This window comes from Macaca fascicularis, chromosome 16, assembly GCF_037993035.2.
Source record: "Macaca fascicularis isolate 582-1 chromosome 16, T2T-MFA8v1.1".
In the NCBI taxonomy this organism is placed as follows: domain Eukaryota; kingdom Metazoa; phylum Chordata; class Mammalia; order Primates; family Cercopithecidae; genus Macaca; species Macaca fascicularis.
Window position 1 is genome coordinate 42048231 of NC_088390.1, and position 13603 is coordinate 42061833.

At 54.5% G+C, this 13603-nt stretch overlaps 1 protein-coding gene across 1 annotated transcript; it reads right to left on the reverse strand.

The window, feature by feature from the left end:
* Positions 1-581: 581 nt before the first annotated feature.
* Positions 582-9252, reverse strand: GAS2L2 (growth arrest specific 2 like 2). Its single transcript, XM_005583473.5, has 6 exons — positions 8453-9252; positions 6075-6316; positions 5109-5216; positions 3886-3982; positions 3066-3318; positions 582-2471 (listed from the first exon to the last, which is right to left on the reverse strand). Exons 1-6 carry the CDS (start codon positions 8835-8837, stop codon positions 917-919), a joined length of 2640 nt encoding a protein of 879 aa, XP_005583530.3. The 5' UTR covers positions 8838-9252; the 3' UTR covers positions 582-916.
* Between the last annotated feature and the right edge of the window lie 4351 nt (positions 9253-13603).

Here is a 13603-nt window from a genome sequence, read left to right on the forward strand (position 1 = left end):
CAGAGCAAAGCTTTGAAGTCTTGGGCAAGGGTGCCTTCCAGAAGCGTGTGTGTTGAGGGCAGGATGTCTCTGTCCGTGGTGCTGACCCACCAGCCACTTCCAGGAAAGATGGGGCTGCCTGTAAAGATTGGCTGAGCCTCAAAAGAGGAAGCCTCTCTCACCACCAACTCCTTCCTCCTAGTCCCCATCTCCTGCAGTGGGATAACATCTGAAGCTATACCTCCCCACACCACCACAGTCCTAGAGGGGCTCAAGAAGCTAGGGGGAAGGGGGAGGTGGGCTCAGTTGTTCACATCTTTAATCCCAGTGCTTTGGGAAGCCAAGGCAGGAAGATCGCTTGAGGTCAGCCTGGACAACATAGTAAGGCCCCATCTCTAAAAAATAAAATAAAATAAAATTAGCCAGGTGTCATGGCACCTACCTGTAGTCCCAGCTACTTGGGAAACTGAGGTGAGAGGATCACTTGAAGCCTGGGAGTTCGAGGCTGCAGTGAACCATGATAGTGCCACTGCACTCCAGCCTGGGTGACAGAGCAAGACTCTGTTTCTAAACTTTAAAAAAAAAGAAGCTGGGGCTCAAGGTAGAATCACATGCATTTAATAACTTAGGGGAGTTATGGAAACAGGTGGGCATGGCCAGGGGCCAGAGGCCAGGAGTGTGGGGAGATGTTCTGAGGGAGAGTCATGAGATATAGGATGGTCTCACTGCCCCGGCCTACCTCTGGAGTTGGAGTGAGAGCAGTGGGTTGCCCCTTTGCTCAGATGAGCAGATGGAGTCTATATTTGTCTTCTGACCCACTCCTGCCCAAGGCCCTGTGTGGAGATGAGGGAACGTCCCTTCTGTTCCCACAGCTGTGAATCCAGTGTATACATGGCCATTCTTTTTACTTCCCTCCTCCCCGACACGTTCATGTGCCTCAGACCCAGGACTCCTCCTCAGGTGGAAGTGGAGCTTGATCAAGCCAGTGAGGTCGCAGGTCCTCTGGAGTCTGGGGCCTGCTCTCCAATGGAGCGGCTGGCTCTTTCTCCTTTCCTTCCTCCTCCTCCTCACCTACTGAAGCTCCGTCCACCCGGGATGCCTCCCCTCCCTTGCTGCCCAGCACAGCTCTCAACAGTCTGTCCCTGCGGGGCGGCCTGGCTGGACCCAGGCAGACATAGGCCAGTGGCTTGGGGATTCGTGAAGGCTGCTTCTCAGGCCTGTGGTCTCTTCGGGGCCGGATCCTGGGTCTCAGCTTCAGCTTGTAGATGGACGGGACCTTCTTGGGCTTCCGGAGAGTTCTCCTGCCCTCACTTAGACATGCCTTGACTTTGTCAGAGTTGGGGTCCAAGGGCAAAGGTGTGGAGGCCTCCGGGCTGGCAGACGCAGTAGGGGCCGAGCAGTCCTGCCCTCCCTGAGGTGGGACCTTCCTCATGTGGGTGCCCTTGGCACTCAGGCTTGCCTTTGTGCTGGGCCCACTCTGTATGGCTCCCAACTTCCCTTTGAGGCTTCCCGGTCCTGGGGTAACAGCTGGCTTAGGGGAGCCAGTCGGGGCTGCCTTCCAGGCTTCCAGGTCCACTTTAAGGAGGGGTGGGGGGCCCTGAGCCAGTTCTTGGATGACTTTGTCATAAGGACCCCCAGGCTCAGGCCACCGCCCACCCAGGCTGGGGACATAGACCCCACTGCGAGGGATGACCCCAGACCTTGTGCCCTGCAGACAGGCACTCCCGACTTCTAGCAGCTTCATGTTGCCCAAAATCTCCTCTTCAAGGCTACAGTAGATGGCTTGCTCCTTGTTCCTGCCCAGGGGCAGAGGTGTGTACTGCCCCTCCTGCTCCTGTGGGCCCAGGTCCCGGGACACTTTGGCCTCTGCCATGAGCTGGATGTCCAACTGCTGGTCCTCCTGCCTCACTTTCACAGAGCAGTCCCCATGCGTGGACCCAGCCAGGTCCGCAGTGACGGCCCTTAGTGGAATGGGGTCTCTCCCAAGTTCTGTCCCGGGACTTCTACTTGTAGCACCAGGAAAGCTCCTTCCTGGTGTCGGGGGGTGAGGAGAGGGCAGCCGGATGGGGATCTTGGTTAGGTCTTGGACAGGGGTTGGAGAACAGACAGACTCTGGCTCCCTGAACTGGAAGAACGCACCCTTGGCCTTATCCTGGAGTGGCAGCCTGAGGCCCAGTTGCTTGGCTGGGCTACAGGAACGAGGCAGGGGAGATAGTCCTCTTGCTGATATCCCTTTGGTGGTGGCCTCAATGTCTCGGAGTCTTTGTGGGGTGGGGTTCCGGGCATCAGTTCCTTGGCTGTCTGTTTTCTCATGAACCCAAGATGTGGGAATCCTTCCCCTGGGGAGTCCAGGGGGGTATCTATCCACCCTCTTTCCTGACAAGGTGCACTGTGGGTCTCGGCCCTTTTGGGAAGACGAGGACTGGGGGCTGGGTGGGCTGTCCCCAGCTGTCGGCTGCCTCCAAGATGGGGTGAGAGACCTCTCCTGGCACCTGAAAGGGAGAATCACAAGGCTGCAAAGGGAGACTCCTCAGGCCGGCAGGGTCATCTAGTGTGGTCCCTGGCTCGGGGAAGTGACGGTCTTTCCCCAGTGAGAACACCCAGGGGGCTCGACTTCACGCTGAATGAAACCTATGCTCCCTCTCCTCCCTGACTGCCTTGAAATCCTCCTTATGACAGTCACTGCCTAAGTCTATGTGCCCTTGTTCCCTGTGTAGCAGATAGAAGGAAGCCTGATCCTGGCCTGAGGTGACTTCAGATCCTTCGAGGGATGGCCCCAGACCAGTTGCAGGGCAGTGGAGAGACAGAGGGGAGTGCATGGGTTGTCTTAGTCTGTGCTCTACCGTGAAATGGTAGGAAACCTTGAGTAAGTCTGTTCCATTTCTGAGCCTCATCTGTGAAATGGGAAGGCATATGAAGTAACCACATTATCCCAAAGGTACTGGGTGTGCTTCTGGTTCCAAACACCTGTGGTCTCGGGATAGAGTCACTGCTGGGGATCTGCTCCTCTTATCTTGGAGTGTGGTGGCCTCTGAGAATGTGCACTCCAAAGGAAAAAGAGCCCCTTCCCTATCTCTTCCCCATACCTCAGGAATGGTGCCATCTCTCTGGACGCCCCCGTCCCTGCTCCCCGTTCCCTGCGGGGTCTGGGGGAGGATGGGGTGGGGGACCTCAGCCTTCGGCCTGAAGAGGCATATGTCTTCCAGTCCACGGGGGGTGGCGGGCTCTGTGAGCGGCTGATGGTCATCGTAGGCTGGGTCTGTGAGGGTCCATCCTGTACCCTTACTTCATGCTGCACTGGTGGGGCCGGGGGCTTCAGGAAGTTGCCTGGCTTGTGTGCTACCAACAGTGCCCCGGAGAAAGGAGAGGAGAGAAGAGTTCAATTCCTGCTGATGGGGCCCATTGTTCCTCCCCCAGTGGTCCCATGCCCCACACCCCACACTAAAAACAGTGGGACCTACAGTGGCAACACCAGAGTTTCTTTACAGGAGGGGCTTGGGGACCCAGCTGGGGGATTTGTTTAAAGCTATGTTTGTAGTGCAGGTACACAACTTTCCCTTAGAGCATGTGCTTATTTGGAGTGGCTGGAGGCATTGATGGAGATTATGGAAGAACTAAAGACCTTCCAAGTCACACTTGGTACCAACACTGTAGATCCCAGAGCCAGACCTAAGCTCTGCCAAAATGTACCCTGGCCAAATGCTGCTTCTGCGTGTGTTGCACACCATCTTGTGGTGACATTTAGTACTGTACTGTGCCCAACTACTGCCTGCCTTCCTCCAGCCTCCCCACATACCTCTTCCCCCTGGAGATCAGACATACCTCCCACCTCTGCCTCCAGCCTCCCAACCCAGAGTTACGCCTTTTCAACCAACCCCGCAGGGAGAGGACCCTCAGGGGACTCACAGAGGGATGTGCAGCGGCAGGGGTCATGTTTGTCCAGATAATGGCCCAGCGTGTCCCAGCCGCCCCCTACACGTACCATCACATTGTTCCGGAGGATCTGAGGGGGCAAGGGTGAGGTTGAGGGCAGGGTGGAGGGCAGCCTCTCTTCCTGGACCACCTTGCAGGCTTCCGGCACCCACTCGGGGATGCTCTCATCCAGGTACTCATCCACACATAGATGTATGTGTGTGCCGTAAAAAGGCAGCCCAAATCTCCTCCTCCATGACTGGCATCAGATAACACATGCGGTCAAGGGTGGGGGCCAGGCTGAAAGCTGTCCCACAACTGGACAAGGGATCCCAAAAGCATTGCAGAGGCTGCCCCCAGAGCGCTCCTTTCGCTGTAAACAGTTTTGCATCTACACATGCCTGTGTCCAAAATGGGACCCTAATGCCACTGGCTTTGCCTCTGTGGCCTGTGTGGGAGAGCCCATGGGAGTCCTGATCCCACTCCACCCTCAGGCAAGTTACATGTCTCTTCAAGCTTCAGCTTCCTGTCTTGGAAAGTGGGGCCACAAGTTCTTGCCCCTATCTGCATCACAGGGCTGTTGCCTCAGGTCTAGGGGAGGGCCCAGAAGGCTGGCTCTGCTCCCAGGTGTGGCCTGTGCCCCAGGAAAGGGCTGGGCCATGACCCGAGCTGCTAGCCATTCCCGTGGGTACAGACCGTTTCTGGTGAGGCCAGGTATTGGGATGGAAGGCACATTTCAGACCTGTGCTGCTACTCACTGCTGAATGTACCCCCAGGCAAGTGGTGGGGGTGGAATTATGGGGTCTGTGTGGCTGGGGCCATGCACTGAAACCAAACTTGGGGTTCTCAAGCCGCTTCCTCTAATCAAGCCTGTGGGTGGAGTGGAATGGAAAAGTGTGAGCACCCTTCTCCATACCCCACTCCGCCTGAGAACCCGCTCTAGACTGGGCCATGGTGGCGGAGAGGGAGGGTGCTGGCTCTGGCTGCCCTGATGGGAGGAAGAGATAGTCTTGTCACCTTTGCCAGGGATCTCCTGGAATTCTCCCAGGGAGAGAAGGAGAGCTCCAAGGCCTGATGGCTTGGGGTGAATGATGACTTACTGTCATTGCCATTAAGCCTGGGCAAAGTCCCATATTCTGGGGGACTTACTGTCATTGTCCCAAGCCTGGGCAAGAAACCCTATTCTGGGGGTCCCTTGACCCCCAGCCTGGACTTACCCGGATGAAGATGAGGGTGTTGGAGTCACCCACACGGTACTTCCCCTCAGACACTTTGACCATGGAGAACTGCACCGGGCACGTGCATTGGCTCACAAGGTTCTGCACCTGCGGGCGGGTGGTGAACTCAGCCCTCTCTTTTCCCCACTCTGGGTCAAAATGGGGGGCCTACCTGCCCCCACAGTCACCCCTGAGGTTTCTGCTGAGGTCAGGGCTGGGGGCTGAGAAGGAAGGAGGGAGTGGATAAGGCTGTAAATGACCCAGTGAGAAGAGACCTGGGTGGTCACCCATGGACCTACCTACCATGAGGTCCAGAGCCCTCATGGGTCAGCTGATGGAAGCAGCGGAGTGTCACGGGGGGACTGTGGGATCTGACAGGCTGGGGTCAGTGCCCTGCATCCACCGCATCATAGGCTTTTCATTAAGAAACCTGCCTGAGCTCCATTTTCCCCAGGGGTTAACCACACAGAACTAACTGCTGTGAAGCGACCCTCTGTGCAGACCCTGTTCCAAGCACTTTGTATGTGCTGGTTCGTTTAAATGAAGGTAGGTGCTGTTACTGTCCTCATGCTGCAGATAAGGGAAGCCAGACACAGAGAGGTTAAATAATTTGCCCTAAGTCAGGCAAGCTGCAAAGCAGTGGAACTAAGACTTGAACCAAGGTGTCTCAGAGAGTGCCACCGTCCGTGTTCTTGAAAACTGTCGCAGCAGAGGTTAAATGAGAGGGGCATCCAGTGCTGGGCTGGTAAGAATGCTTGAGAAATGACATGGCCATTAATTACTACGGGTGGTTAGGGTTGAGGCTCAGAGTGGAACCGTCCCTTAAGGCCACACAGTGAATTCGTGTCAGGGTGGACAGTGGAGCTCAAGAAGCGGGTGGATTAGAGGGGGCTGGAGTGGGATTGGGGAGAGGAGCACGAAGGACAAAGGGAAGGGGGCCCTGAGGGCGTGTGCAGAGCCCCTCACCATCTGGTCCAGGTTCCGGAAGTGGCAGGGCTGGCGCCTGGGGGGCGCTGGCGGCAAGGGGTCGGGCGGAGGCAGGGCCAGTTCCCTCCGCACCTCCTCCTCGATCTCCTCCTCCAGCTGCACGAGGGTGGGCGCCGCAACGCCAAAGCGCCACGCCCGGCGGCCCAGCTCCAGCAAACACAGCAACACGTTCTTCACGTTCTTGCGCTGCACCAAGTCTTCCGTCTCGAACATCAGCACCTCTGGAGTGGAGGCGGGGAGAAAAGGGCAGAAGCAGCGTGAGCCCCCAGACGACCTGAGCCTCCGGGCAGGGGCGAGCGGGGAGGAAACCCTGGGGTCATCCCCGGTCTGGGGCAGCAAGGATCCTGACATGTCACATGGGGAGTGGTTTGGGTCTCAGAATCTTGGGGTCAAGTCAGCCCCCTAGGAGGGGTCTGGGCGGAATTGCTCAGGTGCTGGGTACAGACACGCGGCCCATCTCACAGGACAGGCTGCGGGTGGGAAGAGGTGACAGCAAAGCAAAGGCACCTGGAGACTGGCTGTGAGTGTGAGTGAGAGAAGGATGAACTCCACCTTCCCCTCTCCCCACTCAGTTTGCCTGGGTGGGTCCAGGAGCAGGAAGCGGTTTGTTCCACTTTCCACCCACGCCTCTCCCCTCCAATCTCCGCCAGGCATCTCAAACTCAGCTCCCACCCAGGCCCAACCAGGCACACTGAGGACATGCTCTGGAGCCAACCACTAAGGCTGGAGTCCTGACTCACTACCAACCGCATGACCTTGAGCTAGACCCTGAGCCTCAGTTTCCTCTTCTGTAAAATGGGGATGTAGTCTGTTTCATGGGGTTGTTGTAAAGATTGGATATGCTAACAGTTGTTAACCATTCACAATGTTCCGCACATGCAGGCATTCCTTAAAGCACTAGCTTCTATTAACCTTCCAATTCTGCTCCTCAGTGCCCAGCCACCAGCCAGTAGCCCAGGCCGCACCCTTTCCCCAGTCTCACCCCTGCCACCTTTGGCCAGGAGGATGGCGCAACATCCAGTCTTATCCCATTCCTGGTTTCAAGGCCAAGGAGATGAAGGATCCTGACATGTCACTCCCTGAACTCTACAAGCCCCAGCATGACGGTGCCCCTCCCTGGCGTCATCCCATCTGTCTCCTCCTGTGTTCTCTCCTCATCCTAGCCCTGTGCCCTCCCCACCAGGCTCCCCCCAGTCATTCACACATTGTGCTTTTTCTGCGCCTTTGCCCCTGTCGTCCCCCCTGCTTAGAATTTCCTTCCTACAAAATTATATTTATTCCTGGAGACTCAGGCCAGCCGGGTGTGGTGGCTCACACCTGTAATCCCAGCACTTTGGGAGGCCAAGGCGGACGGATCACTTGAGGTCAGGAGTTCGAGACCAGCCTGGCCAACATAGTGAAACCCCATCTCTACTGAAAATGCAAAAATTAGCCAGGCGTGGTGGTGGGCGCCTGTAATCCCAGCTACTCAGGAGACTGAGGCACAAGTAATCGCTTGAACCCGGGAGGTGGAGGTTGCAGTGAGCCAAGATCACGCCACTGTACTCCAGCCTGCGTGACAGAGTGAGATTCAGTCTCAAAAACAAAACAAACAAACAAAAAAAGACTCAGGCCAAATCTCCTTCCTTTATGAGGCAACCTTTCTCCGCCCCATTCCACCTAATCAGGCTGCTGTTTCCTCCCCTGGCTCCCAGCACTACACCTCTACTTCAGGCCTTTAATTTACATATCTATCCCTTTGCCTCTCTCTTTTTTTTTTTTTTTTTTTTGAGACAGACTTTCCCTCTGTCACCCAGGTTGGAGTGCAGTGGCGCCATCTCAGCTCACTGCAACCTCTGCCTCCTGGGTTCAGGCAATTCTCCTATCTCAGCCTGCCACCATGCCCAGCTAATTTTTATATTTTTAGTAGAGACAGGGTTTTGCCATGTTAGGCCGGGCTGGTCTTGAACTCCTGACCTCAGGTGATCCACCCATCTCAGCCTCCGAAAGTGTTGGGATTACAGGCGTGAGCCACCGCGCCTGGCCTTCTGCCTCTCTTGCTAGACCATGAATTCACTGGGCGCTGGGTCTCTTTCCTCTGTGTCCTTGGCGCCCAGCAAAGTGCTCAGCACAGAACAGGTGCTTGATATATGCTTACTGAAGTAATCATCAGCATTTATCAATCATCAACATATTTATTTATTGAGAATTTACTATGAAGTGGGGAGATTGAGGCATGAAAAAAAGAGGTGGTTCAAGGCAAATCTAGAATGAGGACCCAGGATCCTGCCCCCCAGACCTAGCCTGTGCATTTGAGAAAAGATGAATACCCCCCAAGATAAGCATCTGGGATGGGGAAGGGGGTGCAGCGTGGTTACCTTGGATGCCCATCTCCTTTCGACACCACTGGATGAAGTTGGAGACGTTGTCCCTGGCCTGGAAGGTACCTGGCTGGGCGGCCCCATTGCAGGAGACCCCGACCCGGGGCATGGGAATCTTCTGGGCTCGGGCAGGTGCCTCAGCCAGGAAGGCCAGGGCAGCGTCAGTGACAGCGTTGGCATGCCGGCACAGCACCAGGCCCGTCTCCAGCACCTGCAGGAAGTTGGTCGAGTCGATGTCCAGCCCATAGAGGTCGCGAAGCCATTCAGCCAGGTCTTCCTTCATGGCCTCCAGGTACTGCTCGCTGGACTTGAAAGGCCGGATACTGCACACAGGTGGCTCTAGGGTCCCGGGCCTCCTCCTGCCTCCCGCAGGCTGGGACATGGCTGGACCCCAGCAGCGGAGGAGGTGGACACCTCCCCCCTCCCACTGCCACCTCTCTCCTCCCACCGCTGCTGGGTTTCGGCTGGGTTCTCCCTGATTCCGAGGTTCCCCTGTACTCGCTGAGAGCCCCGGACTTCCAATGCTGCTACTTGCCACTGGCTTCAGCCACCAGGCCAGGCCCAGCCCCTGCTCCCCCACATTCCTCAGTCCTTGCCACAGCTTTCCCTGGTGGCCCTGCAGCGACCTTGCTCTCAGACTGCCCAGTCCACTCAGAGTTCACCCTTCTCAGGCCGGGTGGAGGTGAGGACACTCCTCTCTTCCCCCAGGGCTGGACAGATCAAGCTGGCTGCCTCCTACCCTCTGCTGGCTGCGGCCACGGAGCCTGGGGTGGCTGCCGGCCTCCCCACTCTGCTTTTCCTCCCCTCTCCTTGGAGACCGCGGCTGCTACAAACACTCCTTGTTAACCCTTCCCAACAGGCAAGGACTGCCCTGCAGAGCAGAGGGAGAGGGAGGAGAGGCTGGGGCTGGTTTCTCTTACGGGGCTGACCAAGTGGGAACTTTGGGGGAGTGCAGGGAAAGCAGGGGTAGGAGTTGCCATACCCCTTGGTGTTTAGTGAGTACAGGAGAATGGGAATGAAACAGACATAGCAATAGAGCACGACACTCATGAGTTTAGCCTTAAATGCTGTGTGACCCTCATATACTACCTAGGCTCTCTGTGCCTTAGTTTCTCAACCGTAAAATGGGGACAATAATGTTTACCTCTTTGGTGTGTTGTGAGGGATAAAGGAATAATGTATGTGAAAGTGTCAGACCATTGGCCGGGCGCGGTGGCTCAAGCCTGTAATCCCAGCACTTTGGGAGGCCAAGACGGGCAGATCACAAGGTCAGGAGATCGAGACCATCCTGGCTAACATTGTGAAACCCTGTCTCTACTAAAAAAATACAAAAAAACTAGCCGGGCGTGGTGGCGGGCGCCTGTAGTCCCAGCTACTCGGGAGGCTGAGGCAGGAGAATGGCGTGAACCCGGGAGGCAGAGCTCGCAGTGAGGTGAGATCCGGCCACTGCACTCCAGCCTGGGTGACAGAGCGAGACTCCGTCTCAAAAAAAAAAAAGAAAGAAAAAGAAAGTGTCAGACCTTCAGAACTCACAGGCAGGCACAGGTCTGGGTGGGTCCCAGTTCTCCCAGCAGCTCTGTTAGCACCATGATCCCCGCTTTCTCTGAAGAACCTGCCCCACTGCCCACACTAACCATGTGATTGTGCTGGAGCAGGCTGTCAGTCATAATATCCTACCCTCATGGCCACAGCAATGCATTCATTCAACCAACATCTTGGTTGGTCACGGTGTAAGTGCTGCCTGTAATCCCAGCACTTTGGAAGGCCAAGGCAGGAGGATCACTTCAGGCCAGGAGTTGCAGACCAGCCTGGGCAACATGATGAAACCCTGTCTCTACAGAAATAATACAAAAAATTAGCCAAGCATGGTGGCATGCACCTATAATCCCAGCTACTCAGGAGGTTGAGTCTGTACTGAGCCATGACTGCACCACTGCACTCCAGCCTAGGCAGCAGAACAAGACCCTGTCTTAAAAAAGAAAAAAATCTTGAGCACCAACTATGTGCCAGGCACTACTGCAGGCCTGAAGATACAGAAATAAACAAAAAAGACCAGGTCCCTGACCTTATGGGGGCTACTTCCATGTTACCGAGTGGTGAATGACAGATAGACAAATAAATCTAAGGCCGGGCACCATGGCTCATGCCTGTAATTTCAACACTTTGGGAGGCTGAGGTGGGGGGATCACTTGAGCCCAGGAGTTCGAGACCAGTCTGGCCAACATGGCGAAACCCCGCCTCTACTAATACAAAAATTAGCCAGGCGTGCTGGCGGGCACCTGTAATCCCAGCTACTCAGGAGTCTGAGGCAGGAGAATCACTTGAACCTGGGAGGCGGAGGTTGCAGTGAGCCGAGATCGTGCCACTGCACTCCAGCCTGGGCGACATAGAGTCCATCTCATAAATAAATAAATAAATAAATAAATAAATAAATAAATCTATAGTAAGTCAGATGGTGATCCATACCAGGGAGACAAATAAAGGAGTAAAGGAGGCGAGGGTGTGCATGGAATTTTCTCTAAGATGCTTAGAGAAGGCCTCAGGGATAAGGTGATAATTGAGCAGAGACCTGAGAGAAGATCAGAAGCATGCTCTGCAGCTGTCTGGGGGAAGAGTGCTCAGGCAGAGGGACAGCCAGTGCAAACGCTCTGAGAACCCCATCTCCACAAAAACTTTTTTTTTTGAGAAGGAGTCTCACTCTGTCGCCCAGGCGGGAGTGCTGTGGCAATCTCGGCTCACTGCAAGCTCTGCCTCCCAGGTTCATGCCATTCTCTGCCTCAGCCTCCTGAGTAGCTGGGACTACAGGTGCCTGCAACCATGCCCGGCTAATTTTTTGTATTTTTAGTAGAGATGGGGTTTCGTCATGTTAGCCAGGTTGGTCTCGATCTCCTGACCTCGTGATCCGCCCACCTCGACCTCCCAAAGTGCTGGGATTACAGGCGTGAGCCACCGCGCCCAGCCTCTACAAAAACTTTTTAAAAATGTTAACCAGGCGTGGCCAGGCGTGATGGCTCACGTCTGTAATCCCAGCACTTTGGGAGGCCGAGGTAGGTGGATCACAAGGTCAAGAGATCGAGACCATCCTGGGTAACACGGTGAAACCCCGTCTCTACTAAAACTACAAAAAAAAAATTAGCCGAGCATGGTGGTGGGCGCCTGTAGTCCCAGCTATGCGGGAGGCTGAGGCAGGAGAGTGGCGTGAACCTGGGAGGCAGAGCTTGCAGTGAGCCGAGATTGCACCACTGTACTCCAGCCTGGGCGACAGAGCGAGACTCTGTCTCAAAAAAAAAAAAAAACCCCAAAAAATAAAAAAAGTTAGCCAGGCGTGGTTGGCAAACACCTGTGGTCCCAGCTACATGGGAGGTTTGCAGGAGAATTGCTTGAGCCCAGGAGGTTGAAGTTGTAGTGAGCTATGACTGCACCACAACAGAGTGAGATCCTGTTGAAGAAGAAGAAGAAGGAGAAAAAGAGTAAAAGGAGAAGAAAGGTAGAAGAATCCCAAAGAAAGGTAGGGTGTATAGGATAAGAGTCTAGGAAACGAGGTCCTAGATCATGCAGGGCCTTATAGGTGACTCTGAAGAGTCTGACTTTTTCTCTGAGTGAAATGAGAAGTGCCCTGGAGTGTTTTGAGAAGAGTAGGGACATGCTCTGATTCAGGCTGCTGTGTGAAGAACTGCAGGGGCAAGTGCAGAATCAGCGGGACAGTTAGGCTACTGCAGTCATCCAAGGCACAGCAAGGGTGTCTTAAACCAAGTGGTGCCTATGGAGGTGATGACAAGTAGTCACATTCCATGTAACCTTGAAAAGTTAATAGGATTGGTCCAAAATAGGGTTCCTTGACCTTGGCACTATTAACATCTTAGGTGAAATAATTCTTTTGCTGTGGAGGTTGTCCTGGGCATTGTAGGACATTTAGCAGCATCCCTGGCCACTACCCACCAAAAGCCAGTAGCACCCCTGCCCCCATTATTATTTCTATTTTTAATTTTTTGAGACGGAGTCTCGTTCTGTTGCCTAGGCTGGAGTGCCATGGCACAATCTTGGCTCACTGCAACCTCCGCCTCCCGAGTTCAAGTGATTCTCCTCTTTCAGACTCCTGAGTAGCTGGGATTACAGGCACACACCACCACGCCTGGCTAATTTTTTGTATTTTAGTAGAGATGGGGTTCCACCATGTCCCCAGGCTGGTCTCAAACTCCTGAGCTCAGGCAATCCACCCACCTTGACCTCCCAAAGTGCTAGGAGGTCATGAGCGGCCATGCCTGGTACCCTGCCCCCATTAAAACAACCGAAAATGTCTCCAGACATTAACATTTGGCAATGTCTTCTGGGGGACAATGTCCCTGGGGGGGCAATGTCCCTCTGCCTCCCCACTGAGAGCCACTAATCTAGGAGGTAAGCATGGGACTCAGCTAGTCCAAACAGCCCTTCCCTGGGCTTTTAAAATTGGAGCTATAGGGCCAGGTTCTTTTCCCAATCAGATGGCGAAGATTTGGGGGATGCGTTCCTATTACACAGGGAAAGCCCTTCTGCAATAGAGGCAGTCATGTATCTTCCTTTATTAGTTAGGGCCAAGCTAAGCTGCTATATATAACAAAAAGGCCACTGAAAACAGTGGCTCCACAAGAGAAAAGTTTATTTCTCTCTCTTAGAGACAGATGATTCAAAGTAGGCAAGTGGCTCTGCTCCACGAAGTTTTCCAGGCACTTGCTTCCTTTCTTGCTGCTTCTTTAGGCCATTGTTATTACCTACATAGTCAATGCCAGCCTCCCAGAACTTTGTCCTCAGGCTGCAGTGAAGTAGAACAGAGAGGACAGAATGGACCAGGTTCCTCTTTTTTTTTTTTTTTTTTTTTTTTTTTTAAGACAGAGCCTCACTCTGTCACCCAGGCTGGAGTGCAGAGGAATGATCTTGGCTCATTGCAACCTCTGCCTCTCAGGTTCAAGCAATTCTCCTGCCTCAGCCTCCCGACTAGCTGAGATTACAGGTACACCACCACGCCCAGCTAATTTTGTATTTTTAGTAGAGACAGGGTTTCGCCATGTTGGCCAAGGTGGTCTCGAACTCCTGAGCTCAAGTGATCCGCCCACCTTGGCCTCCCAAAGTGCTGGGATTACAGGCTTGAGCCACTGTGCCCAGCAGAGAACA